Source organism: Oncorhynchus masou, chromosome 24 (genome assembly GCF_036934945.1).
Source record: "Oncorhynchus masou masou isolate Uvic2021 chromosome 24, UVic_Omas_1.1, whole genome shotgun sequence".
Lineage (NCBI taxonomy): Eukaryota > Metazoa > Chordata > Actinopteri > Salmoniformes > Salmonidae > Oncorhynchus > Oncorhynchus masou.
Genome location: NC_088235.1, coordinates 26,899,038 through 26,926,389, shown reverse-complemented (window position 1 = coordinate 26,926,389; position 27,352 = coordinate 26,899,038). Strand labels below are relative to the sequence as shown.

Here is a 27,352-nt window from a genome sequence, read left to right as displayed (position 1 = left end):
TTCATAATTATCTGGTTTGAAATAGTAGAGTTTTTAAATATCACATTAGGTTTAACATACAGTAAGTGACACCACAACATCAATGTAGGTGTATTGCACATCTCTGCTATTTTCCAGACACCATCAGAAATATGAAATATTGAGTTGAGCCCTTTGAGTTTCCAGGTTTCCAGAAACAACGGTCTGGTTGTTCATGTGGATGGAAGGTGGGTACAATTTCTCAGTAGGCCAAACAATTAACACACACAACATACTAAACATGTATAACACATCAAATAATCAGCTCATTTATTCTCTCTCTCCTCTCTCCTAGTCTTCCAATGTGGGTGTGTTGTATTTATTCTCATCATCTCTCTCTCTCTCTAGTCCTCCCATGTGGGTCTGTTGGAGGTTCCTACAGAACTGTGTATCAGCAACCCCTACAGGCTGTCACCTGACCATGCTGTATGAGAACACCATGACACTGAACCACACCTTCACAGCTTTAGAGTCCACTGTCTGGACATCAGCGCCCGCAACGACATCAGCAAACTGCAGACCTACAGTGATAGTGTGTTCAGAGAAATGAAAAGACGTCAGTGGGACAGTGGCCAGGGTTGAGGAATGCAGCTAAGGAGTTCTGGAGGAGAGCAATTTAACAGCAGGACCCACACCCCATACTGCATTTGTCTCCTGTGGTGAATTGATTTGTGCTGGATGGTATCGTTACAGAGGAGTTTCAGGAAGCTTGTGATATATTCTGCTTGCAGAACTTCTGACCATTATTCAAGCTTGTCTAACTGCATCATGTAATACTGTAATATTACAGTATCTGAAGTGTTTTCCATTCCTTTAACTATGGTCAAAACAGTTCTCTATTGTTCTTCTTATAGCTTCCATTAACTTGCTCTTCATCCCAATAGGTCCACAGACGACGCAATCGCGATGCACACAACGCAATAGCAACCACACTGCACACTGCCCTAACCCATCTGGACAAGAGGAATACCTATGTGAGAATGCTGTTCACCGACTGCAGCTCAGCATTTAAAACCATAGTACCCTCCAAACTCATCATCAAGCTCGAGACAATGGGGCTCAAACCCGCCCTGTGCAACTGGGTACTGGACTTCCTGACGGGTCACCCCCAGGTGGTGAGGGTAGGTAACAACATCTCCACCCCGCTGATCCTCGACACTGGGGCCCCACAAAGATGCGTTCTGAGCCCTCTCCTGTACTCCCTGTTCACCCACGACTGCGTGGCCATGCACGCCTCCAACTCAATCATCAAGTTTGAGGATGACACCACAGTGGTAGGCTTGATTAACAACAACGACAAGATGGCCTACAGGGAGGAGGTGAGGGCCCTCGGAGTGTGGTGTCAGGAAAATAACATCACACTCAACGTCAACAAAACAAAAGAGATGATTGTGGACTTCAGGAAACAGCAGAGGGAGCACCCCCCTATCCACATCGACGTGACAGTAGTGGAGAGGGTAGTGAGTTTTAAGTTCCTCTGCGTACACATCATGGACAAACTGAATTGGTCCTCCCACACAGACAGCGTTGTGAAGTGTGTGCTTTCGCCGTAAAGCCTTTTTGAAATCTGACACAGTGGCTGGATTAACAAAAAAATAAGCTTTATTTTGAAGTATTACACTTGTATTTATATGTAGTTTGTATTTGGCGCGCTGTTGACATTATTTCACCGGATGTTGTCAAATCTGTCCCGCTAACGGGATTCGAGCTTAAAGGATCCCTAAGAGGTTTTAAAAGCCGGACTGAGTTCCTTAATTTAAAAAAATCATAATATAAATATATACATGGGCGCGCACCCCACAGTTTGGGAACTACTGCTGTAAAACCCCTTGGATGGAAATTTTGTTAAACATTTAAGTATTTAAGTATTTTTTGTTGTTGTAGTGGGGTCAGTAACATTAGTAATGTAATATAATTAATGTGGAAAAAATGAATGTAGACATGAATAAATGCATTTCTATAGCTTCCCAAAATGTTTATACAATGGAGGGGGGGTGCCAAAATGGAGGCATGGTGGATTCAACACAGCACCACCTATCAGTCATCTAGTGTATATGGGTAGTAATACCCATTAGAATGTTCCCTACAGGGTTACTGGCAGCTGTCATCTATTATCATAGAGGATCCAATCCTCTAAAACCCCTTGGATGGATATTTAGTTTTCGAGGTCAGGCTTTTGGCTGGGTCTGAGGATGAGATCATCAGAGGCAAAATAGTGTAAGTATAAAATCCACACAGACAGAGGAATGTAATCTACATCGGTATTACATCACTGACAATTTATAGTTAAATGTTACTTGTGACATATATTCATCTCAAACTATACATTGTTAGCAAACTATTAACATTTGACTTGAATCATTCCAACACAAAGTGTATAAATGAAGACTAGTTGCGGTAGGATTTGGCGACAGATCTGGTCCCGTGCTGTAGAAGGGGTTGGACCTCTTCGTTCTTTGGCCTGGACACATAGAGATCACTACTGATATCAGGGATGTCCTGTTGTGGCTGCAGTTCCATGTTCATACTGGAGTAACTGGCGTTACTGGACTTAGACATCTGTCAAATAAAAAATACATATTTACACTGACACACAAGTGTTTTTTGGTGTTTGTGGGGCTACATTTTTATACTGAACAAGAACAAATACACTGTGCAAACCCCCATCATTTGACAGCAGTGATGTATGCCGTCATTGTAAATAAGAATTTGTTATTAACTGACTTGCCTAGTTAAATAAAGGTTAAATAAATAACTAAAAGTAAATGTAGAGTCCAGTAAACCTCGAGTCCTTCATACTCGAGTCACGAGTCCCTTGGTCGTGCTAAAATCTGTGGTTCAACCGTTTTTTAGCCAGTATGTTCAATTATGCAAAAGGAAGAGATTTTCTGAAAACAAAGTCACTACTAATCGAGTCTGAGTCAACTCTGAGTCCTGTTTCTTTACGTAATATGTAATTGTTGTACTGTATGTGTGTCTATAGTTTTGTTCAATGTTGTGTTAGTGTATGTAAGTTGTTTTGTCTGAAACTTTGTTCCTGCTGCTGTTGGACCAGGTCTCTTTTGAAAAATAGATTTTATCTCAATGAGAAAAATCTGTATAAATATAGGTTAAATAAAAATAAAATAAAAACTACAAAACCGCTTGACTGTGCTTTCTATGGTTACGACCAAGTTTTGGAATTGATCCTAAGTCAATATGTTAGGTATACATGTAGATCAAGCGTTTGTGGCTACATTGTAGTATAGCCTCATATCTTTAGGAGTATAGAAACAGAGCATAACATTCTTCAACAAGTCCCTCTATCAGTCTCCTTCTTACCTGTGGATTGCTGTTGCTTCCTTTCTTGTGGCGACAGGCTATAACAGTGATGAAGGCAAGGATTGCCAAGACAATCCAAGCACACAACATGATGAAGAGCAGGTTAAAAGAGGCTATAAGGAGACAAAGAGAGAACTGTTTTGACCATAGTTCAAGGAATAGAAAACACTTCACATACTGTAATATTACAGTATTACATGATGCAGTTAGACAAGCTTGAATACTGGTCATAAGTTCTACAAGCAGAATTGATTTTCTTTCACAATTATCTCCCAATTAGTGACGGTCATACTCCTGAGTATCTGCATACATGATTATTAGGATGTCTCAACTTTCAATCATGTTCTTATTTAAACAAACCATCATTCTTTCAGTAGTCTGGTTTCAAACTATCTATTTGTTATGCATTAAAATGAGGTCACAAGCTTCCTGAAACTCCTCTGTAACGGTACCATCCAGCACAAATCAATTCACCACAGGAGACAAATGCAGTATGGGGTGTTGGTCCTGCTGTTAAATTGCTCTCCTCCAGAACTCCTTAGCTGCCTTCCTCAACCCTGCCCACTATCCCACTGACGTCTTTTCATTTCTCTGAACACACTATCACTCGGTTCAGCTGAAGATTACAGAATGAACCATGAAATCTAAAGAGGTAAATTCTCATCAAAACCTCTTGTACCACCTGAACTGCTGAGGGACACTGTACTAATAGATGGATCATTTGTACTATATCAAACCATTTATACTGTATTCAAATCAAATCCAATTGTATTTCTCACATGCTCCAGATACAACAGGTCATAGACCTTACCGTGAAATGCTTACTTACAAGCCCTTAACCAACAATACAGTTCAAGAAATAGAGTTAAGAAAATATGTGTCTTTGACAATTTTTTGGGCCTTCCCAAAAAAGTGAGAGTACAAAGTGTGTACTGTACTGTACTATCCTGTAATGGTTTTCTGTAGGCGAAGGAGAGTCGGACCAAAATGCAGCGTGTAGATTGCGATCCATGTTTAATCAAAAAACGTAACACGAATCTAAATACAAATACTACAAAAACAAGAACGTAACGAACACCGAAACAGCCTATACTTGTGTAAACTAACACAGAGACAGGAACAAGGACACTAAGGACAATCACCCACAAAACACACAAAGAATATGGCTACCTAAATATGGTTCTCAATCAGAGACAACGATAATCACCTGACGCCAATGACTATGCAATACACCCCACACAACCCCAAGACGAAACACACCACAAATAAACCCATGTCACACCCTGGCCTGACCCAATAAATGAAGATAAACATAATAAATATAGACCAGGGCGTGACATATCCTGTAGCTTCTGCCTTGCGTGACTAATGTGGACCAAATCTCCACAGATCACATGATAACACCAGACTTACAATCTCTCCTCACAAAGATGTTGTAGGAGGTCTGCAGTTTGCTGATGTCGTTGCGGGCGCTGATGTCCAGACAGTGGACTCCTAAAGTTGTGAAGGTGTGGTTCAGTGTCATGGTGTTCTCATACAGCATGGTCAGGTGACAGCCTGTAGGGGTTGCTGATACACAGTTCTGTAGGAACCTCCAACAGACCCACATGGGAGGACTAGAGAGAGAGAGAGAGATGATGAGAATAAATACAACACACCCACATTGGAAGACTAGGAAACAGAGAGAGGAGAGAGAGTATGAGCTGATTATTTGATGTGTTATACATGTTTAGTTATACATGTTTAGTATGTTGTGTGTGTTAATTGTTTGGCCTACTGAGAAATTGTACCCACCTTCCATCCACATGAACAACCAGACTGTTGTTTCTGGAAACCTGGAAACTCAAAGGGCTCAACTCAATATTTCTGATGGCGTCTGGAAAATAGCAGAGATGTGCAATACACCTACATTGATGTTGTGGTGTCACTTACTGTATGGTAAACCTAATGTGCTATTTAAAAACTCTACTATTTCAAACCAGATAATTATGAAGAACAATGATGTGTATTCTGTCTACCTACCCAAAACTGTAACGTCCATGGTGTACACCCCAGTTAGTGGAGTAGAGGTTTTGTTCACTTGGGCCCCAACTCTCAGCCGCAGAGTGTAGTTTCCAGGGGATGAGTAGTTATAGTGCACAGACGGCTCCGATCCCTTCTGCACCTCTCTTACAAAACCAGAATATTTATTGGTTGATTTATTGGGAAAAAGATATGCACCAAGAACAACCCAGGGATAACAGGTTAAAGCATGTCCACTTGTTTCTAACGTGGTCCTGATGGAATACATTCAACACTGACAAGACAACAGAAACAACAGTAATCCTTACAGTAAAAAAACAGCATCACACAACATCGAATAAATAAATAACAAATTAAACAACCACATAATATTTAAATGTATAGCCTAAACTACAAAACATACATTTGATGATAAACAGGCAAGTCCACATTTGCCTACCCGTTGCCGAAGTCCCAGGTATAGTTGAATCTGGCAGTGCGTAAAGTGTTCATTGGATCGAACAGTTCAAACTTTGTCTCGGTTGGAACTTCCGTGGCCAGCTCCTTGTCCCGCAGATAAGTCACATTTCCTTCCCTCTGAATGAAGCTGAGCTTCCCTGCAATATTTTCTGAGTAAAAATGTAAAAATTATATGTGTTTAGTGTACATTTTGTTAAAATAGTGTTGTATTGAAATAATGTTGTCTATGCGTAAAAGTAAACCTACTCAGAAGGATCGAACCGTCTGTCGCGAGCCCAAAAACCTGGGGACTCAGAATCAGTGGAAGTGACATGACGACCAACGCAATTATTTTTCTGAAATCATAAACCAGAAGTTCACAAAATGATGTTGAATGTACTGCAATGTAATTCTAATTATTTGCCCAAATATTACACATACAACACATCATATTTACCGATACATTTGCACTTGTGAAGAGGCAGATGGTGTAGGATACTTCAGGACTAAGACGTTTAGAAATGTGGACAGTCTTTAAATGGTCAACCTATAATAGGTGCTTTGTCAGCCGTTGCCAGCTAATTGTTCATGCCTTCTAAATTTCACAGATACATGTACAAGCTTGAAATTATGTGCATGCGTTTTAACCATGTGCCTGCCTCAGATTACAAAGAGTTGTTGTGTTGTAAATCACTGTCCATGTTGGAGGATACACATGAGTTTATGGCCCACATCAAAACTGTGCAGGACACTTCTTATTAACGGCCAATTTACATTTTTCCTCCTACAGTGAACGAAAATAAAAACACAACATGTAACAATCTCAAAGATTTTACTATATATATATGTATATATATATATATATATATATATATATATATATATATATATATATATATATATATATATATATACTGTATATTCGGGCAAGTAGTGTTCTCCTGTTATCCGCCAAACCCAGATTAGTCCGTCGGACTGCCAGATGGTGAAGCGTCACTGCTCCAGAGTCCAATGGCGGCAAACTTTACACCACTCCAGCCGACTCTTGGCATTGCACATGGTGATCATAGGCTTGCGTGCGGCTGCCCGGCCATGGTATCCCATTTCATGAAGCTCTCAACGAACAGTTCTTGTGCTGACATTGCTTCCTAAGGCTGTTTGGAACTGAATGTTGCAACTGAGGACAGACGAGGACATGGAGCTTGCAATTGAATTGCTGACTGCAGGAATGTCCAACAGAGCTGATGCCAGATAATTTAATGTCAATTTCTCTACAATAAGCCGCCCACAAGGTCGTTTTAGAGAATTTGGCAGTACATTCAACCGGCCTCACAAATGCAGACCACCTTTATTGCGCAGTGTGGGTGAGAGGTTTGCTGATGTCAATGTTGTGACCAGAGTGCCCCACGGTGGTCGGGTTGTGGTATGTGCAGGCAAGCTACAGACAACGAACACAATTGCATTTTATCGATGTCAATTTGAATTCCCAGAGATTCCATGATGAAATCCTAAGGCTCATTGTCATACCATTCATCCGCCCCCACCACCTCCTGTTTCCGCATGATAATGCACAGCCCCATGTTGCAAGGATTTGTACACAATTCCTGGAAGCTGAAAATGCCCCAGTTCTTCCATGGCCTGCATACTCACCAGACATGTCACCCATTGAGCATGTTTGGGATGCTCTGGGTCGATGTATATGACAGCATGTTCCATTTCCCACCGATATCCAGCATATTCACAGATCCATTGAAAAGGAGTGGGATAACATTCCACAGGCCACAAACAACAGCATGATCAACTCTATGCGAAGCAGATGTGTTGCGCTGCATGAGACAAATAGTGGTCACACCAGGTGCTGACTGGTTCTCTGATCCATGTTCCTATCTTTTTTTAATGTATCTGTAACCAACAGATGCATATCTCTATTCCCAGTCATGTGAAACCCACAGATTTGGGCCTGAAGAATTTATCTCAATTCAATTTGGCTCCCGAGTGGCACAGCGGTCTAAGGCACTGCATCTCAGTGCAAGAGGCGTCACTGCAGTCCCTGATTTGAATCCAGGGGGCATCAAATCCGTCCGTGATTAGGAGTCCAATATGGTGGCGCACAATTGGCCCAGCATCGTCCGGGTTTGGCCGCCGTAGGCTGTCATTGTAAGTAAGAATTTGTTCTTAACTGACTTGCCTAGTTTAATAAAAATAATTTAAAAATGACTGATTTTCCTGCGATGAACTGTAACACATCTTAGAAATTGTTGCAGGTTGAGTTTATATTTTTGTTCAGTAATATTATCAAGACCCTTGTTTGATGTAAGCTGCTTGCATCTCAGTTATGAGCTCAAGTACTGAATATGACCACACGATAAAGCCATACAAGGAGAAATTACCAGACCCCCTGTGAATGACGCATTTCATCGCTTCTGTGAACAACTAAGTCACTCTAGGGGTCGCTTCTGTGCACTACTAAGTCACTCTAGGGATTGCTTCTGTGAACAACTAAGTCACTCTAGGGATTGCTTCTGTGCACAACTAAGTCACTCTAGGGATTGCTTCTGTGAACAACTAAGTCACTCTAGGGATTGCTTCTGTGCACTACTAAGTCACTCTAGGGATCGCTTCTGTGCACAACTAAGTCACTCTAGGGATTGCTTCTGTGAACAACTAAGTCACTCTAGGGATCGCTTCTGTGCACTACTAAGTCACTCTAGGGATCGCTTCTGTGCACAACTAAGTCACTCTAGGGATTGCTTCTGTGAACAACTAAGTCACTCTAGGGATCGCTTCTGTGCACTACTAAGTCACTCTAGGGATTGCTTCTGTGCACAACTAAGTCACTCTAGGGATTGCTTCTGTGCACTACTAAGTCACTCTAGGGATCGCTTCTGTGCACAACTAAGTCACTCTAGGGATCGCTTCTGTGCACAACTAAGTCACTCTAGGGATCGCTTCTGTGCACAACTAAGTCACTCTAGGGATCGCTTCTGTGCACAACTAAGTCACTCTAGGGATCGCTTCTGTGCACTACTAAGTCACTCTAGGGATCGCTTCTGTGCACAACTAAGTCACTCTAGGGATCGCTTCTGTGCACAACTAAGTCACTCTAGGGATCGTTCTGTACACAACTAAGTCACTCTAGGGATCGCTTCTGTGCACAACTAAGTCACTCTAGGGATCGCTTCTGTGCACAACTAAGTCACTCTAGGGATCGCTTCTGTGCACTACTAAGTCACTCTAGGGATCGCTTCTGTGCACAACTAAGTCACTCTAGGGATCGCTTCTGTGAACAACTAAGTCACTCTAGGGATCGCTTCTGTGCACTACTAAGTCACTCTAGGGATCGCTTCTGTGCACAACTAAGTCACTCTAGGGATCGCTTCTGTGAACAACTAAGTCACTCTAGGGATCGCTTCTGTGCACTACTAAGTCACTCTAGGGATCGCTTCTGTGCACAACTAAGTCACTCTAGGGATCGCTTCTGTGAACAACTAAGTCACTCTAGGGATCGCTTCTGTGCACTACTAAGTCACTCTAGGGATCGCTTCTGTGCACAACTAAGTCACTCTAGGGATTGCTTCTGTGCACTACTAAGTCACTCTAGGGATCGCTTCTGTGCACTACTAAGTCACTCTAGGGATCGCTTCTGTGCACCACTAAGTCACTCTAGGGATGAATTAAGAAATGTCTTTCATATTTAGTGTTAATTTTTTGATCATAGGGAGTAAGTTTCGGCGCCGACAGAGATGGCCGCCTCGCTTCGCGTTCCTAGGAAACTATGCAGTTTTTTGTTTTTTTTATGTGTTATTTCTTACATTAGTACCTCAGGTCATCTTAGGTTTCATTACATACAGCCGAGAAGAACTACTGTATATAAGATCAGCGTCAACTCACCATCAGTACGACCAAGAATATGTTTTTCGCAACGCGGATCCTGTGTTCTGCCTTACAAACAGGACAACGGAATGGATCGCATGCAGCGACCCCAAAAACGACTCTGAAAAAGAGGGAAACGTAGCGGTCTTCTGGTTAGACTACGGAGACGGGCACATCGTGCCCCACTTCCTAGCATTCTTCTTGCCAATGTCCAGTCTCTTGACAACAAGGTTGATGAAATCCGAGCAAGGGTAGCATTCCAGAGGGACATCAGAGACTGTAACGTTCTGTGCTTCACGGAAACATGGCTCACTGGAGAGACGCTATCCGATGCGGTGCAGCCAACGGGTTTCTCCACGCATCGCGCCGACAGAAACAAACACCTTTCTGGTAAGAAGAGGGGTGGGGGTGTATGCCTTGTGGCTAACGAGGCATGGTGCGATGAAAGAAACATACAGGAACTCAAATCCTTCTGTTCACCTGATTTAGAATTCCTCACAATCAAATATAGACCGCATTACCTACCAAGAGAATTCTCTTCGATTATAATCACAGCCGTATATATCCCCCCCAAGCAGACACATCGATGGCTCTGAACGAACTTTATTTAACTCTTTGCAAACTGGAAACCATTTATCCGGAGGCTGCATTCATCGTTGTTGGGGATTTTAACAAGGCTAATCTGAAAACAAGACTCCCTAAATTTTATCAGCATATCGATTGCGCAACCAGGGGCGGAAAAACCTTGGATCACTGTTACTCTAACTTCCGCGACGCATATAAGGCCCTGCCCCGCCCCCTTTCGGAAAAGCTGACCACAACTCCATTTTGCTGATACCTGCCTACAGACAAAAGCTAAAAAAGAAGCTCCCACGCTGAGGTCTGTCCAACGCTGGTCCGACCAAGCTGACTCCACACTCCAAGACTGCTTCCATCACGTGGACTGGGACATGTTTCGTATTGCGTCTAATAACAACATTGACGAATACGCTGATTCGGTGTGCGAGTTCATTAGAACGTGCGTTGAAGATGTTGTTCCCATAGCAACGATTAAAACATTCCCTAACCAGAAACCTTGGATTGATGGCAGCATTCGTGTGAAACTGAAAGCACGAACCACTGCTTTCAATCAGGGCAAGGTGTCTGATAACATGACTGAATACAATCAATGCAGCTATTCACTCCGTAAGGCTATCAAACAAGCTAAGCGTCAGTACAGAGACAAAGTAGAATCCCAATTCAACGGCTCAGACACAAGAGGCATGTGGCAGGGTCTACAGTCAATCACGGACTACAGGAAGAAATCCAGCCCAGTCACGGACCAGGATGTCTTGCTCCCAGGCAGACTAAATAACTTTTTTGCCCGCTTTGAGGACAATACAGTGCCACTGACACTGCCTGCAACGGAAAAATGCGGTCTCTCCTTCACTGCAGCCGAGGTGAGTAAAACATTTAAACGTGTTAACCTCGCAAGGCTGCAGGCCCAGACGGCATCCCCAGCCGCGCCCTCAGAGCATGCGCAGACCAGCTGGTTGGTGTGTTTACGGACATATTCAATCAATCCCTATACCAGTCTGCTGTTCCCACATGCTTCAAGAGGGCCACCATCGTTCCTGTTCCCAAGAAAGCTAAGGTAACTGAGCTAAACGACTACCGCCCCGTAGCACTCACTTCCGTCATCATGAAGTGCTTTGAGAGACTAGTCAAGGACCATATCACCTCCACCCTACCTGACTCCCTAGACCCACTCCAATTTGCTTACCGCTCAAATAGGTCCACAGACGATGCAATCTCAACCACACTACACACTGCCCTAACCCATCTGGACAAGAGGAATACCTATGTGAGAATGCTGTTCATCGACTACAGCTCGGCATTCAACACCATAGTACCCTCCAAGCTTGTCATCAAGCTCGAGACCCTGGGTCTCGACCCCGCCCTGTGCAACTGGGTACTGGACTTCCTGATGAGGGTAGGTAACAACATCTCCTCCCCGCTGATCCTCAACACTGGGGCCCCACAAGGGTGCGTTCTGAGCCCTCTCCTGTACTCCCTGTTCACCCACGACTGCGTGGCCACGCACGCCTCCAACTCAATCATCAAGTTTGCGGACGACACAACAGTGGTAGGCTTGATTACCAACAACGACGAGACGGCCTACAGGGAGGAGGTGAGGGCCCTCGGAGTGTGGTGTCAGGAAAATAACCTCACACTCAACGTCAACAAAACTAAGGAGATGATTGTGGACTTCAGGAAACAGCAGAGGGAACACCCCCTATCCACATCGATGGAACAGTAGTGGAGAGAGTAGCAAGTTTTAAGTTCCTCGGCATACACATCACAGACAAACTGAATTGGTCCACTCACACAGACAGCATTGTGAAGAAGGCGCAGCAGCGCCTCTTCAACCTCAGGAGGCTGAGGAAATTCGGCTTGTCACCAAAAGCACTCACAAACTTCTACAGAGGCACAATCGAGAGCATCCTGGCGGGCTGTATCACCGCCTGGTACGGCAACTGCTCCGCCCTCAACCGTAAGGCTCTCCAGAGGGTAGTGAGGTCTGCACAACGCATCATCGGGGCAAACTACCTGCCCTCCAGGACACCTACACCACCCGATGTTACAGGAAGGCCATAAAGATCATCAAGGACATCTACCACCCGAGCCACTGCCTGTTCACCCCGCTATCATCCAGAAGGCGAGGTCAGTACAGGTGCATCAAAGCTGGGACCGAGAGACTGAAAAACAGCTTCTATCTCAAGGCCATCAGACTGTTAAACAGCCACCACTAACATTGAGTGGCTGCTGCCTACACACTGACACTGACTCAACTCCAGCCACTTTAATAATGGGAATTGATGGGAAATGTTGTAAATATATCACTAGCCACTTTAAACAATGCTACCTTATATAATGTTACTTACCCTACATTATTCATCTCATATGCATACCTATATACTGTACTCTATATCATCGACTGCATCCTTATGTAATACATGAATCACTAGCCACTTTAACTATGCCACTTTGTTTACATACTCATCTCACATGTATATACTGTACTCGATACCATCTACTGTATCTTGCCTATGCTGCTCTGTACCATCACTCACTCATATATCCTTATGTACATATTCTTTATCCCCTTACACTGTGTATAAGACAGTAGATTAGGAATTGTTAGTTAGATTACTTGTTGGTTATTACTGCATTGTCGGAACTAGAAGCACAAGCATTTCGCTACACTCGCATTAACATCTGCTAACCATGTGTATGTGACAAATAAAATTTGATTTGATTTGATTTGATTTGTTTACTTTTGATGGCCATTGTCAAGTGTACAGGGCCTAATATTAACTACTGGCTAATGGTGCTTAAAATGCATAATGGTTCTCTGCTTTAAAGCCAACACCTACAGGTGTGAAGTGGAATACAACATAAATTGTGGTAGCACTCTAGGAAAAATAATTACAATGCCACCATTTCATATATATTAATGTTGTCTTGTCCAAGTATCCCAACCGGTAACGGAATCAACCGCTGGTGATGTCAGTGGATCAACAACTCGATATTGGCGTATGGTTTTTAAATGTGTGCTTTTCTCCTCCGACAATACAACATCTGATTCAAAGGGGGTGTGGCAGATATCAAATCTCTTCCTCGGTAGAATACGTGTACCTCTTCGCCAAAAGGAGGCTATTGAGAAGGGTAGGACCGATTTCCTTTTGCTTACAGATGAATTGACACACTCCACCACTTGACAGGTTTCGTGTCACGCAGGCGAGAGGATGAAGCACTGACCTTTGCTCAAATGAGAAAAGTCCCCTAGCAGTGTGAAACTAGTCGTCGACCATTCGCTGGTGGAAAAAGTTCCCAATTGTCATACTCCAGTAAAAATAAAGATACCTTCATTGAAAACGGCTCAAGTGAAAGTCACCTAGTAAAATACTACTTTATTAAAAGTCTAAAAGTATTTGGTTTTAAATATACTTTAGTGTCAAAAGTAAATGTAATTGCTTAAAATATACTTACGTATCAAAAGTAAAAGTATTAATAATTTCACATATAGCCTGAAGCCTGAAGGCACAATTTTCTTGTTTTTTTTTAGATTAAATATAGCCAGGGTTTAGTGTGTCTACCAGATCAGAGGTAGAAGGGATGACCAGAGATGTTCTCTTGATAGGGTAGTAGGGGGTAATTAGCCCTCCGGTGTAACTGCCCCTCCCCCTGTAATTCACATAAAGATCACTAGATGTCACCAAATTCTCTCCCCAACATTTTCCCTGTCTGATACTGTTCTCGCTGAACAAAAAATGTCCTCTGTGTCATCACAACTTTTGGAGATATTTCAACAAAACAAGTTGATCCAATTTTTTGAAAATGTGAAAGTTCCAATGAAGTTAGATCTATATATGTGTTTTAAAACCTCTTAAGGATCCCCCTTTTTTTTTCAATTTTCGCCAAAAATGACATAACCAAATATAACTGCTTGTAGCTCAGGCCCTTGGTACCATTTGAAAGGAAACACTTTGAAGTTTGTGGAAATGTGAAGATAATACAAAGAAAAAAACAACCGTTCTTTTGTATTTTTTTACCATCACTTTTGAAATGCAATGAAAGGCTACAATATATTATTCCAGCCCAGGTGCAATTTAGATTTGGAACACTAGATGGCAGCAGTGTCTACGCAAAGTTTTAGACTGATCCAAGGAACCATAGAATTTCTGTTCAAAATTGTGTATCAAGACTGCCCAAATGTGCCTAATTTGTTTATTAATAACTTTTCATGTTCAAAATTGTGCAGTCTCCTCAAACATTAGCATGGTATTCTTTCACTTTAATAGCTACTGTAAATTGCACAGTGCAGTTAGATTAACAAGAATTTAAGCTTTCTGCCAATATCAGATATGTCTATGTACTGGGAAATGTTCTTGTTGCTTACAACCTCATGCTAATTGCATTAGCCTACATTAGCTCAACCATCCCGTGGAAGGGACAACGATCCCAAATAATTTTTAAATATACAACTAGGAAAGCCTTTAGATAAATTATCCACTTGTTTAGAATGAAACATTTAGATATTTATTTTTGTAAAGTAGTAACTCCCCCATCCCCTGGGGGCTAGTTACCCCTTTATGGTTATGAATGTTTTTCTATTTGTCATTTATGCTAACTTGTGAGCTAGCAACTTCACTAACAGTAAATGTTAGTTACCTAGCTAGGAAATGTTAGTAAGCTGCTAGGAGTACTAGCTAGCATCCTTACTACCAGAATGTCTGAGTTAAAATACATTAAAAAAAGATAACGTAACTTAATTTCAGTTGCAAATGTTTCCATAGCTTTACCGTTAATGCAATTGTCATATAGCTATATAGCGATATAAGTTTTTAAGAGAGAGCTTTTCAATTGGCATCTCTCCCCGTTTTCAGTCACAGGTGGGGACTGGATTAGGTGTGAGCAGTGCAAAAGGTCGGCTCATGAGTTGCGCTCCAAATGTACTGGGGATAGATTTATTTGTGACCTACAGGTACAAATTAGAATTGTGCAATAGCAGAGCATAAGAGAGTTGCCGCCAATGTTACACTGAGTTACGATATTTTTATTAAATGTTATTTCCAATGTTATTTGATGTTATTATTTATTATCCATTCCAATATTATATTCCAATTAATTATTTATTTTATGAATTGAAAACAATTATTGAAAACCTTTTGCTCCTGAATGTAATTTCAAAGACTGCTGGGATTCAAATTCATATTTAGTGCAATTGTACATAATGGATTTTATGGAAAAGGAAAAACAAAGAAAGAACAAAGAAAATTAATGTGCAGGTGAGTTAAAAAGAGTGACTTTAAATCAAATATCCTCATAGTGCCCCTATTAATGGTGACATGTGAAACACCATTTCCCCCAATATTTTATTTAAATAATTAAAATAAGACTTCTAGACTTAGCTTTTAAGTATTACTTACTAAAGAATTTCTAAATGAAACGGATTAAATGGATTTGAACACAATTGTGTGAAACCCTATGCCATAATATTCTACCAGGGGGAGTTACTTTTTTTAAATGCTCCACTTTTCTAAAAACAACATTTCATGAAATAACTGGGGGGTAACTTAAAAAGTGTAAACTATAGCCATTTATTTCCCTTGATAGTTTATTAGCCAAAGCATGATATTCATCCACAATCCAATTTTCATCCAAAAGTAGCTTTTTTTGTGTCAGCAATTATACATTGTTCTTAGGGGGGGCTAGTTACCCCCTAGTACCCTAAGTACATGAATTGCACAATATTCCTGTCCTGCAGAGTATTCCAAATGTGACGAGTACTTTTGGGTGTCAGAGAAAATGTACTGAGTAAAAGGTACATTGTAGCTTTTATATATTTTTTATTTTACCTTTATTTAACTAGGCAAGTCAGTTAAGAACATTCTTCTTCTTGTTTTCAATGTTTTCAATGACTGTTCAGGAGCAGAACACCAGATTTTGTACCTTGTCAGCTCGGGGATTTGAACTTGCAACCTTCCAACACTCTAACCACTAGGCTACCCTGCCGCCGCTGTGAAGTAGTGTAAAAGCTGTCAAAAATATAAATAGTAAAGTACAGATTCTTCAAAAAACAACTTAGTTAGTACTTTAAAGTATGTTTTACATAAGTACTTTACACCACTGCGAACATTCACTTTGACTAATATTCTATCCTGTCTCTGCATTGTTCAATTGGGGTACATTATACCATAAAGTGGTAAAAATAGAAAAATATATATCAAATAGAAAAATACATAAAAGAACAATTCATATTATTTAATGATTGTGGGTGCGTAACATGAAGTAGGCCTACAACTCAAGTTAGATTGTATTGTAAGATACCATTCAGATACATAATATCTTTGGTACAGTCGTGAGCAGCAAGTAGGTTACAGTCGTGAACAGCAAGATAAATATGTAGAAATAATGGTGACAGATGTCGATTACCCAACAAATACATACATTTTGGGGGACAATAACCTGTGAATAACATTGTAAATATAACAAGACTTCTTACTGACAATGACGCTTGATTTATTTTTACTTTCATTATTGACTTTCTTGGCATTCCATAAAAACATTTTGTAAATCAAATTAAAATTTTCTGAAGATGTTGATGAGTCACACTCCCAAACCCAAATTAAAATACAATTTCTGCAAAATAAATATGTAAGCTAAAGCCATCTGTCAATCAAGGTCATTGTCATTAGTCATGAATTCATCTCTGTTGCCCTGACTGAAAGGTGGGTTTGGTGACAGCAGAGGAATAACTCGGCCCAAAATCTGTCTTCTCAAGCAGGTGGCGTTTTGTTGTTGTTTTTTTCCTCTCACCAAGCCAGGTTTTTTGTATGGAGGTCAAAGAGAGTGATTACCAAAAATGTAATGGCTAATTTTCAACGTGTGGCTTATTTGATCTAATAGGGGTTTTGTAATGCTTAGGTTGTTATGACTGTACTGATATTAGTAGGATGTGACATAAAAGCCCCTTATATCAGAGTTCTGCCTGTTATCACATGTGTATCTGCTCTCTCATTGGTTCTGCCTGTTATCACACGTGTATCTGCTCTCTCATTGACTAGAATGTTCTTACCCGATCTCTCTTACTTCCATCTGCCTTACATTTTTGAAGACATTCTTTTAATTCTTAGAGTGGCCAATGGAGTATCTGGTCAATATAATGGACCATCTGTGGTGACAGCCAGTATGGTTAGGTAATAGCAGCAATGTATAAATAAAACTGGATTGCTTATGCTATCTATTTGCCACTGAGAGGCTTTGAAGCCGTCGGTCTGCATTTTGGCACTACCCAGTAGGAGCCGTCCAACCATTGGAATGAATGGAACTCTACAGTAGTTCAAATAAATGTTTCAGGGACAAAATTACATGTATTTAAGTATTTTTTTGTTTTAGTGGGGATAGTAACATTAGTAATGAAATGTAATTTAAATGTATGCGATAAGGTGTCTGTAATAGAATAAATGTGGCAAGAATGAATATAGACATGAATAAATGCATTTCTATAGCTTCCCAAAATGTTTATACAATGGTGGGGGAGTGCCAAAATGGAGGCATGGTGGATTCAACACAGCACCACTGATCAGTCATCTAGCGTATATATAAATCACTAGGTAATAATACACATTAGGACACTCCCCTACAGGGTTATTGGCAGCTGTCATCTATTATCATAGAGGATCCAATCCTCTAAAACCCCTTAGATGGATATTTAGTTTTCGAGGTCAGGCTTTTGGCTGGGTCTGAGGATGAGATCATCAGAGGCAAAATAGTGTAAGTATAACATCCACTCAGACAGGGGAATGTAATCTACATCGGTATTACATCACTGACAATGTATAGTTCAATGTTACTGGTGCCATATATTCATCTCAAACTATACATTGTTAGCAAACTATTAACATTTGGCTTGAATCAGTCCAACACAAAGTGTGTAAATGAAGACTAGTTGCGGTAGGATTTGGCGACAGATCTGGTCCCGTGCTGTAGAAGGGGTTGGACCTCTTCGTTCTTTGGCCTGGACACATAGAGATCACTACTGATATCAGGGATGTCCTGTTGTGGCTGCAGTTCCATGTTCATACTGGAGTAACTGGCGTTACTGGACTTAGACATCTGTCAAATAAAAAATACATATTTACACTGACACACAACTGTTTTTTGGAGTTTGTAGGGCTACATTGTCTGAATATTTATTAGTAGTTTCATATTGCAATGAACCCCCATCACTTGTGTAAACCCCCATCACTTGACAGCAGTGGTGTAGAGTTCAGTAAACCTCAAGTCCGAGTCTGAATCCAAGTCTGAGTCTTTTGGTAGTGCTAAAAGCTGCAGTCCAAACATTTGCTAAGCTACATTTCATTACAATGTTTCACGTTTGTAAGGCTGATTAGATAATACAGTTATCTATCATTGCTGCTGGTGGAGTCCGAGTCATGTCACGAGTCATGAGAATTGTGAGTCGAGTCTGAACCAAAACTGAGTCCTGTACTCAAGTACTACAACACTGCTTGACAGCGCTTTTTACTGCTACGAACAATTTTTGGAGTTGATCGTTAGTCAATTTGTTAGGTATACATCACCCTCATGTGGACATATTGTAAAATAGCTTCCTTTCTTTGGGATAAGTACTGAAACAGGGCCGAACAAGTCCCTCTGTCAGTCTCCTACCTGTGGTTTGTTGTTGTGTCCATTCTTAGTGCGACAGGCTATAACAGTGATGAAGGCGAGTATTACCAAGATGATCCCAGTACATGTCAGGGTGAAGAGCAGGTTAATGGGGGCTATAAGAAGACAAAGAGAGAATTGTTTTTCTACAGTATTACGTGATGCAGTTAGACAAGCTTGAATACTGGTCAGACGTTCTGCAAGCAGAATTGATTTTCTTTTTACAATTAACTCCCGATTAGTAACTGTCATACTCCCGAGTATATGCATACATGATTATTAGCATGTCTCCTCTTGTCTTAACTTTGTGCACCATTGAATCATGTTCCTATTTACACAAATCATCATCATTCTTTTAGTCTTCTGATTTCAAACTATCTATTTGTTATGCATTAAAATTAGGTCACACGCTTCCTGAAACTCCTCTGTAACGATACCATCCAGCACAAATCAATTCACCACAGGAGACAAATGCAGTATGGGGTGTGGGTCCTGCTGTTAAATTGCTCTCCTCCAGAACTCCTTAGCTGCATTCCTCAACCCTGCCCACTATCCCACTGACGTCTTTTCATTTCTCTGAACACACTATCACTCGGTTCAGCTGAAGATTACAGAATGAACCATGAAATCTAAAGAGGTAAATTCTCATCAAAACCTCTTGTACCACCTGAACTGCTGAGGGACACTGTACTAATAGATGGATCATTTGTACTATATCAAACCATTTATACTGTATTCAAATCAAATCCAATTGTATTTCTCACATGCTCCGGATATAACAGGTCATAGACCTTACTGTGAAACGCTTACTTACAAGCCCTTAACCAACTATGCAGTTCAATAAAGAGTTAAAATAATATTTACTAAATCAAATAAAAATAGTAAAATAAAAATAACAATTAACACAATAAAAATAACAATAACGAGGCCATATACGGGGGGTACCGGTAGCGAGTCAATGTGTACAGGTTACTCAAGTTAACCTGGTAGGGGTAAAGTGACTATGCATGGATAATAAACAGCGAGTAGCAGCAGTGTAAAAAAATAAAATAAAGGGAGGTGGGCGTGTCAATGTAAATAGTCCGGGTGGCCATTTGATTAATTGTTCAGCAGTCTTATGGCTTGGGGGTAGGAGCTGCCTTTTGGTCCTAGACTTCGCGCTCCTGTATCGCTTGCCGTGTGGTAGCAGAGAGAAAAGTCAACCGCATGACTTGGGTGGAGTCTTTGACAATTTTTGGGGCTTTTCCAAAAAAGTGAGAGTACAAAGTGTGAACTGTACTGTACTATCCTGTAGCTTCTGCCTTGCATGACAAATGTGGACCAAATCTCCACAGACCACATGATAACACCAGACTTACAATCTCTCCTCACAAAGATGTTGTAGGAGGTCTGCAGTTTGCTGATGTCGTTGCGGGCGCTGATGTCCAGACAGTGGACTCCTAAAGTTGTGAAGGTGTGGTTCAGTGTCATGGTGTTCTCATACAGCATGGTCAGGTGACAGCCTGTAGGGGTTGCTGATACACAGTTCTGTAGGAACCTCCAACAGACCCACATGGGAGGACTAGAGAGAGAGAGAGAGAGAGATGATGAGAATAAATACAACACACCCACATTGGAAGACTAGGAAACAGAGAGAGGAGAGAGAGAATAAATGAGCTGATTATTTGATGTGTTATACATGTTTAGTATGTTGTGTGTGTTAATTGTTTGGCCTACTGAGAAATTGTACCCACCTTCCATCCACATGAACAACCAGACTGTTGTTTCTGGAAACCTGGAAACTCAAAGGGCTCAACTCAATATTTCTGATGGCGTCTGGAAAATAGCAGAGATGTGCAATACACCTACATTGATGTTGTGGTGTCACTTACTGTATGGTAAACCTAATGTGATATTTAAAAACTCTACTATTTCAAACCAGATAATTATGAAGAACAATGATGTGTATTCTGTCTACCTACCCAAAACTGTAACGTCCATGGTGTACACCCCAGTTAGTGGAGTAGAGGTTTTGTTCACTTGGGCCCCAACTCTCAGCCGCAGAGTGTAGTTTCCAGGGGATGAGTAGTTATAGTGCACAGACGGCTCCGATCCCTTCCGCACCTCTCTTACAAAACCAGAATATTTATTGATGATTTATTGAGCAAAATTATTAATTGAGGACAACCCAGGGATAACAGGTTAAAGCATGTCCACTTGTTTCTAACGTGGTCCCTGATGGAATACATTCAACACTGACAAGACAACAGAAACAACAGTAATCCTTACAGTAAAAAACAGCATCACACAACATCGAATAAATAAATAAATAAATAACAAATTAAACAACCACATAATATTTAAATGTATAGCCTAATCTACAAAACATACATTCGATGATAAACAGGCAAGTCCACATAGGCCTACCCGTTGCCGAAGTCCCAGGTATAGTTGAATCTGGCAGTGCGTAAATTGTTCCTTGGATCGATCAGTTCAAACTTTGTCTCGGTTGGAACTTCCGTGGCCAGCTCCTTGTCCCGCAGATAAGTCACATTTCCTTCCCTCTGAATGAAGCTGAGCTTCCCTGCAATATTTTCTGAGTAAAAATGTAAAAATTATATGTGTTTAGTGTACATTTTGTTAAAATAGTGTTGTATTGAAATAATGTTGTCTATGCGTAAAAGTTAACCTACTCAGATGGATCGAACCGTCTGTCGCGAGCCCCAAAACTTGGGGGCTCAGAATCAGTGGAAGTGACATGACGAGCAACGCAATTATATTTCTGAAATCATAAACCAGAAGTTCACAAAATTAAGTTACATTTACTCTAATGAAATTCTGCTTTTTTTGCCCAAATATTACACATACAACACATCATATTTACCGATACATTTGCGCTTGTCCGCTCACAGAAGAGAAAAATGGTGTAGGATACTTCAGGACTAAGAAATTGAGAAATGGGGACAGTCTTCAGATGGCCAACCGATAGTAGATGCCTCGTCAGCCGGTGCCAGCAAATTGTTCATGCCCTTTATGTTCCCAGATATACGTAATAGCTTGAAATCATGTCCATGCGTTTTAGCCATATGTGTCAGAATACAAAAAGCTGTTGTGTCTCACTATTGTACGTCGCTCTGGATAAAAGCGTCTGCTAAATGACTCAAACGTTAACGTGTTGGAAGTCACTGTTGATAGTGGAGGTATTTAAAAAATATCTTTTTACCTATATTTAACTCGGAAAGTCAGTTAAGAACACATTCTTATATACAATTACGACTCTGGGCCAATTATGCGCCTCGCTATGAGACGAGACTCCCACCGCCGGTGATACACTCTAGATTCGAAATCATAAACCAGAAGTTCACAAAATTAAGTTACATTTACTCTAATGAAATTCTGCATTTTTGCCCGAGATGCAGTGCTTTAGACCATTGCGCCATTCGTGAGGTAGGACACTTGACATTCCTCATTGACTTTATGACCCACATCAAAAATGTGCAGGTCACGTCTTAGGAATGGCTATTTGTTCCTCTTATTTACCGAGCAAATCACATTTTATGGGTCACATGCGCAGAATAGAACATGTGTAGGCTTTACAGTGAAATGCTTACTCATGGGCCCATTCCCAACAGTGCAGAGTTAAAAAGTAAGACAAATATTTGCTGAATAAAAAGGAAACAGTAACACAATAAAAAATAATAACAAAGCTATAGTCAAGGAGTAGCTGTATCGAGTCCATGTACAAGGGTACACGTAGTTGAGGTAATTGAGGTAATACATGTGGGCAGAGGTAAAATTGACTAGGCAATCAGGATAAATGATAAACAGAGTAGCAGCAGCTATGTAAAGTGTGTTTGTTGGAGTGTCAGTGTAGTATGTGTGTGAGTGTGGGTAGAGTCTAGTGAGTGTGCATAGAGTCAGTGCAAAAACATTTATTTTGTATATTTTTTATTTCACCTTTATTTAACCAGGTAGGCTAGTTGAGAACAAGTTCTCATTTACAACTGTGACCTTGCCAAGATAAAGCAACGCAGTGCAACACAAACAACAACACAGAGTTACATATGGAATAAACAAACATATAGTCAATAACACAATAGAAAAAAAGAAATTCTCTATATACAGTGTGTGCAAATGGCGTGAGGAGGTAAGGCAATAAATAGGCCATAGTAGCGAAGTAATTACAATTTAGCAAATTAACACTGGAGTGATAGATGTGCAGATGATGTACTAGTAGAAATACTGGCTTGCAAAAGAGCAGAAAAGTAAATAAAAACAATATGGGGATGAGGTGGGTAGATTGGATGGGCTACTTTCAGATGGGCTGTGTACAGCTGTAGCGACCAGTTAGCTGCTCAGATAGCTGATGTTTAAAGTTAGTGAGGGAAATTTAAATCTCCATCTTCAGCGATTTTTGCAATTCGCTCCAGCCATTGGCAGCAGAGAACTGGAAGGAAAAGCTGTCAAAGGAGGTGTTGGCTTTGGGAATGACCAGTGAGATATACCTGCTGGAGCGTGTGCTACGGTTGGGTGTTGTTATCGTGACCAGTCAGCTGAGATATGGCGGAGCTTTAGGATTGGTAGGATAGTCAGTTTTACGAGGGTATGTTTGGCGGCGTGAGAGAAGGAGGATTTGTTGCGAAATAGGAAGATGATTTGAGATTTAATTTGGGATTGGAGATGTTTCATATGAGTCTGGAAGGAGATTTTACAGTCTAGCCAGACACCTAGGTATTTGTAGGTTTCCACATATTCTAAGTCAGAACCGTCCAGAGTAGTGATGCTAGTCGGGCGGCGGGTGCGGGCAGCGAACGGTTGAAAAACATGCATTTAGTTTTACTAGCTTTTAAGAGCAGTTGGAGGCCATGGAAGGACTGTTGTATGGCATTGAAGCTCGTTATGAGGTTTGTTAACACAGTGTCCAAAGAAGGGCCAGATGTATACAAAATGGTGTCGTCTGCGTAGAGGTGGATCAGTGAATCACCCACAACAAGAGCGACATCGTTGATATATACAGAGAAAAATAATTGGCCCGGGAATTGGACCCTGTGGTACCCCCATAGAGACTGCCAGAGGTCCGGACAGCAGGCCCTCCAATTTGACACACTGAACTCTGTCTGAGAAGTAGTTGATGAACCATGCAAAGCAGTCATTTGAGAAACCAAGGCTGTTGAGTCTGCCGATAAGAATACAGTGACTTACAGAGTCGAAAGCCTTGGCCAGGTCGATGAAGATGGCTGCACAGTACTGTCTTTTATCGATGGCGGTTATGATATCGTTTAGTACCTTGAGAATGGCTGAGGTGCACCCGTGACCAGCTCGGAAACTGGATTGCACAGCGGAGAAGGTACGGTGGGATTCTAAATTGTCAGTGATATGTTTATTAACTTGGCTGTTTATTAACTTAACTTTAAATTAAGATAAATAAATAAATGATAAAGGGGTTCAAGGTAAATTGTCTGGGTTGTCATTTGATTAATTGTTCAGCAGTTTTATGGCTTGGGGGTAGAAGTTGGTGCTCTTGTATGTACGTTTTACGAGATCTTCAGTTTCTTGGCAATTTCTCACATGGAATAGCCATCATTTCTCAGAACAAGAATAGACTGACGAGTATCAGAAGAAAGTTCTTTGTTTCTGACCATTTTGAGCCTGTAATCGAGTGCACAAATGCTCATGCTCCAGATATTCAACTTGTCTAAAGAAGGCCAGATTTATTGCTTCTTTAATCAGAACAGTTTTCAGCTGTGCTAACGTAATTGCAAAAGGATTTTCTAATTCTCAATTAGCCTTTTAAAATTATAATCTTTGAATAGCTAACACAACATGTCATTGGAACACAGGAGTGATGGTTGCTGATAACGTCACGGCCGTCGTCGGAATGAGACCAAGGTACAGCGTGGTGAGCGTAAATTTTCTGTTATTTGTTCAAATGTCACCAACAAAACAAGAAATAACAAAAACGACCGTGCCGCTTACAAGGGCTATCGTACCCCTAACAAAGACAACTTCCCACAATCACAATAGGGAAAAAGGTTGCCTAAGTATGATTCCCAATCAGAGACAACGATAGACAGCTGTCCCTGATTGAGAAACATACCCGGCCAAAACATAGAAATACACAAGCCTAGAAAACAGAACATAGAATGCCCACGCAAATCACACCCTGACCAAACCAAATAGAGACATAAAAAGGCTCTCTAAGGTCAGGGAGTGACAGATAATGTACATAGATATTCCATAAAAAATAATTTCCAGCTACAATATTCATGTTTAACATTAAAATGTCTACACTGTATTTCTGATCAATTTGATGTTCTTTTAATGGACAAAAAAAGGCTTTTCTTTCAAAAACAAGGACATTTCTGAATGACCCCAAACTTTTGAACAGTAGTGTGTGTATATATACGTATATATCCACTGATACTTGAAAAATATAAATGCCTCATAAACTTACTTCAACTGTCACACTCCATGAGGTCCCAAAATATAAGCTTGATTTCTCTGGTGTTTGTAAACATTGAAAATGTAAACAAACACTGTATAGCCTCATAACATGGTTAAAACAATCATTTTGGTCAGTCCTTGCATTCATAGCTCTGTCTATTAATCTGAGAGAGGATACATTTCTCTAGGCCCATCCCTCAGCTTTTTACCAAAACAGAGGCGGGATAAACGTTTTGTTATTGTGAATCACAGCCGCGAGCTGCCCAGTGACACAAGCCTACCAGACAGGCTAAATAACTTCTATGCTTGCTTCGGGGCAGGCAACACTGAAGCATGCATGAGAGCATCAGCTGTTCCGGACAACTGTGTGATCACGCTCTCCATAGCCGATGTAAGACCTTTAAACAGGTCAACATTCACAAGTTCACAGAGCCAGGTGGATTACCAGGACGTGTATTCCGAGCATGCGCTGACAAACTGGCAAGTGTCTTCACTGACATTTTCAACCTGTCCCTGACCGAGTCTGTAATACCAACATGTTTCAAGCAGACCACCATAGTCCTTGTGCCCAAAAACACCGAGGTAACCTGCCTAAATGACTACCGACTCGTAGCACTCACATCTGTAGCCGTGAAGTGCTTTCAAAGGCTCATATCAACACCATTATCCCAGAAACTCTAGACCCACTACAATTTGCATACCGCCACAACAGATCCACAGATGATGCAACCTCTATTGCACTCCACAATGCCTTTTCCCACCTGGACAAAAGGAACAAATACGTGAGAATGCTATTCATTGACTACAGCTCAGCGTTCAACACCACAGTGCCATCAAAGCTCATCACTAAACTAAACCCGGGGATTAAACACCTCCTTCTGCAACTAAATCCTGAACTTTCTGACAGGCCGTAACCAGGTGGTAAGGGTAGGTAACAACACATCTGCCACACTGATCCTCAGGCAGTAGATGACCAGGAATGTTCTCTTGACAAGTGCGTGAATTGGACCTTTTTCCTGTCCTGCTAAGCACTCAAAATGTAACGAGTACTTTTAGGTGTCAAGGAAAATGTATGGAGTAAAAAGTACAGTATTTTCTTTAGGACTGTAGTGAGGTAAAAGTTGTCAAAAAAAAATAAAAAATTGTAACAAAAGTACAGATACCAAAAAAAACGACTTAAGTAGTACTTCAAAGCATTTTTACTGAAGTACTTTACACCACTGCTCAATTGAGATCATTTCCACACAGCCACGTAGGGCTGCATGATATGGGCAAATAATCTAGGATTTATTTTTAACCAAATGTTGCAAATGCATTTTGACTTGCGAATTATAGCAAAACTGTTGGAATCTTGGAAATAGAATGACTATTCTAATTATATAGTTAGAATATAATAGTGGGCACTTTGAATACAGTGTTGTTTGAGATGACAACTAATTAAAATGCCAGGGAGGTGTTATTGTGACAGAGAAGGTACTAACGTGTTGATACGTGTTTCCTAGGGGACTCTATAAGCGTTGGCTACATTGCATGTTTTCTCTTAGCTACTTCATGTGGCTAACATATTCTTGTTTTGCATAATCCTCTTTGTTTTAGAAGATACTGTCGGACAAACAACATAATGATTTAGGTCTACACCATCACTGGTATTATCAGGCTGTGTTAGCTAGCTATGTTTGCTCTTACTCAGTACGTTTATTAGCTGTCTATTAGTGGTTAACAATTAGCGTCTCACAAGATTTAGGGCAACTTGCTAAGAAAAGACAAACTAGCTTTTTGCTGATGTAAGAAACACAAACTAATAGTATAATTTATAGAACGCTAGTTAATTTATATTAAGAAGCAAAGTGAAAACAGCATTGTTGTCGTCAACATGAACGCAAACGTCTAGCGGTTGAGGAACATCAAATGCGCTCCTTGAGTAGCAGGGGGCGTGGCTAGGTCTGTGTGGAAAGTGGCACGGCGAGAATGCGGAGAGAGATGACTCAAGTAGTGAAGTAAACCGTTAAAATTGACAGTACACATGGTTTATAACATTTAACAA

The 27,352-nt window shown here is 40.8% G+C and overlaps 2 protein-coding genes across 2 annotated transcripts; both read right to left on the bottom strand.

Annotated features, from left to right (window-relative positions):
* Positions 1-1,646: 1,646 nt before the first annotated feature.
* On the bottom strand, positions 1,647-6,300 carry LOC135511580 (transmembrane protein 130-like). Its single transcript, XM_064933070.1, has 8 exons — positions 6,257-6,300; positions 6,067-6,155; positions 5,801-5,969; positions 5,362-5,507; positions 5,134-5,215; positions 4,753-4,955; positions 3,340-3,452; positions 1,647-2,577 (listed from the first exon to the last, which is right to left on the bottom strand). Exons 1-8 carry the CDS (start codon positions 6,262-6,264, stop codon positions 2,407-2,409), a joined length of 981 nt encoding a protein of 326 aa, XP_064789142.1. The 5' UTR covers positions 6,265-6,300; the 3' UTR covers positions 1,647-2,406.
* Positions 6,301-16,892: 10,592 nt separating this feature from the next.
* Positions 16,893-21,942, bottom strand: tmem130 (transmembrane protein 130). Its single transcript, XM_064933069.1, has 8 exons — positions 21,749-21,942; positions 21,558-21,646; positions 21,292-21,460; positions 20,847-20,992; positions 20,619-20,700; positions 20,244-20,446; positions 18,889-19,001; positions 16,893-18,333 (listed from the first exon to the last, which is right to left on the bottom strand). The coding sequence occupies exons 1-8, from the start codon at positions 21,754-21,756 to the stop codon at positions 18,163-18,165; spliced, it is 981 nt and encodes a 326-aa protein (XP_064789141.1). The 5' UTR covers positions 21,757-21,942; the 3' UTR covers positions 16,893-18,162.
* Between the last annotated feature and the right edge of the window lie 5,410 nt (positions 21,943-27,352).

What these genes read in the sequence shown, in the direction of transcription:
- LOC135511580 (XM_064933070.1), bottom strand. An exon ending in CATGGACGTTACAGTTTTGG is followed by an intron (nt 5,216 to 5,361) that starts GTAGGTAGACAG and finishes GCTATTTTCCAG; the next exon opens with ACGCCATCAGAAATATTGAG. An exon ending in CATCTTTGTGAGGAGAGATT is followed by an intron (nt 3,453 to 4,752) that starts GTAAGTCTGGTG and finishes GTCTCCTTATAG; the next exon opens with CCTCTTTTAACCTGCTCTTC.
- tmem130 (XM_064933069.1), bottom strand. An exon ending in AGACGGTTCGATCCATCTGA is followed by an intron (nt 21,461 to 21,557) that starts GTAGGTTAACTT and finishes ATTTTTACTCAG; the next exon opens with AAAATATTGCAGGGAAGCTC. An exon ending in CATGGACGTTACAGTTTTGG is followed by an intron (nt 20,701 to 20,846) that starts GTAGGTAGACAG and finishes GCTATTTTCCAG; the next exon opens with ACGCCATCAGAAATATTGAG.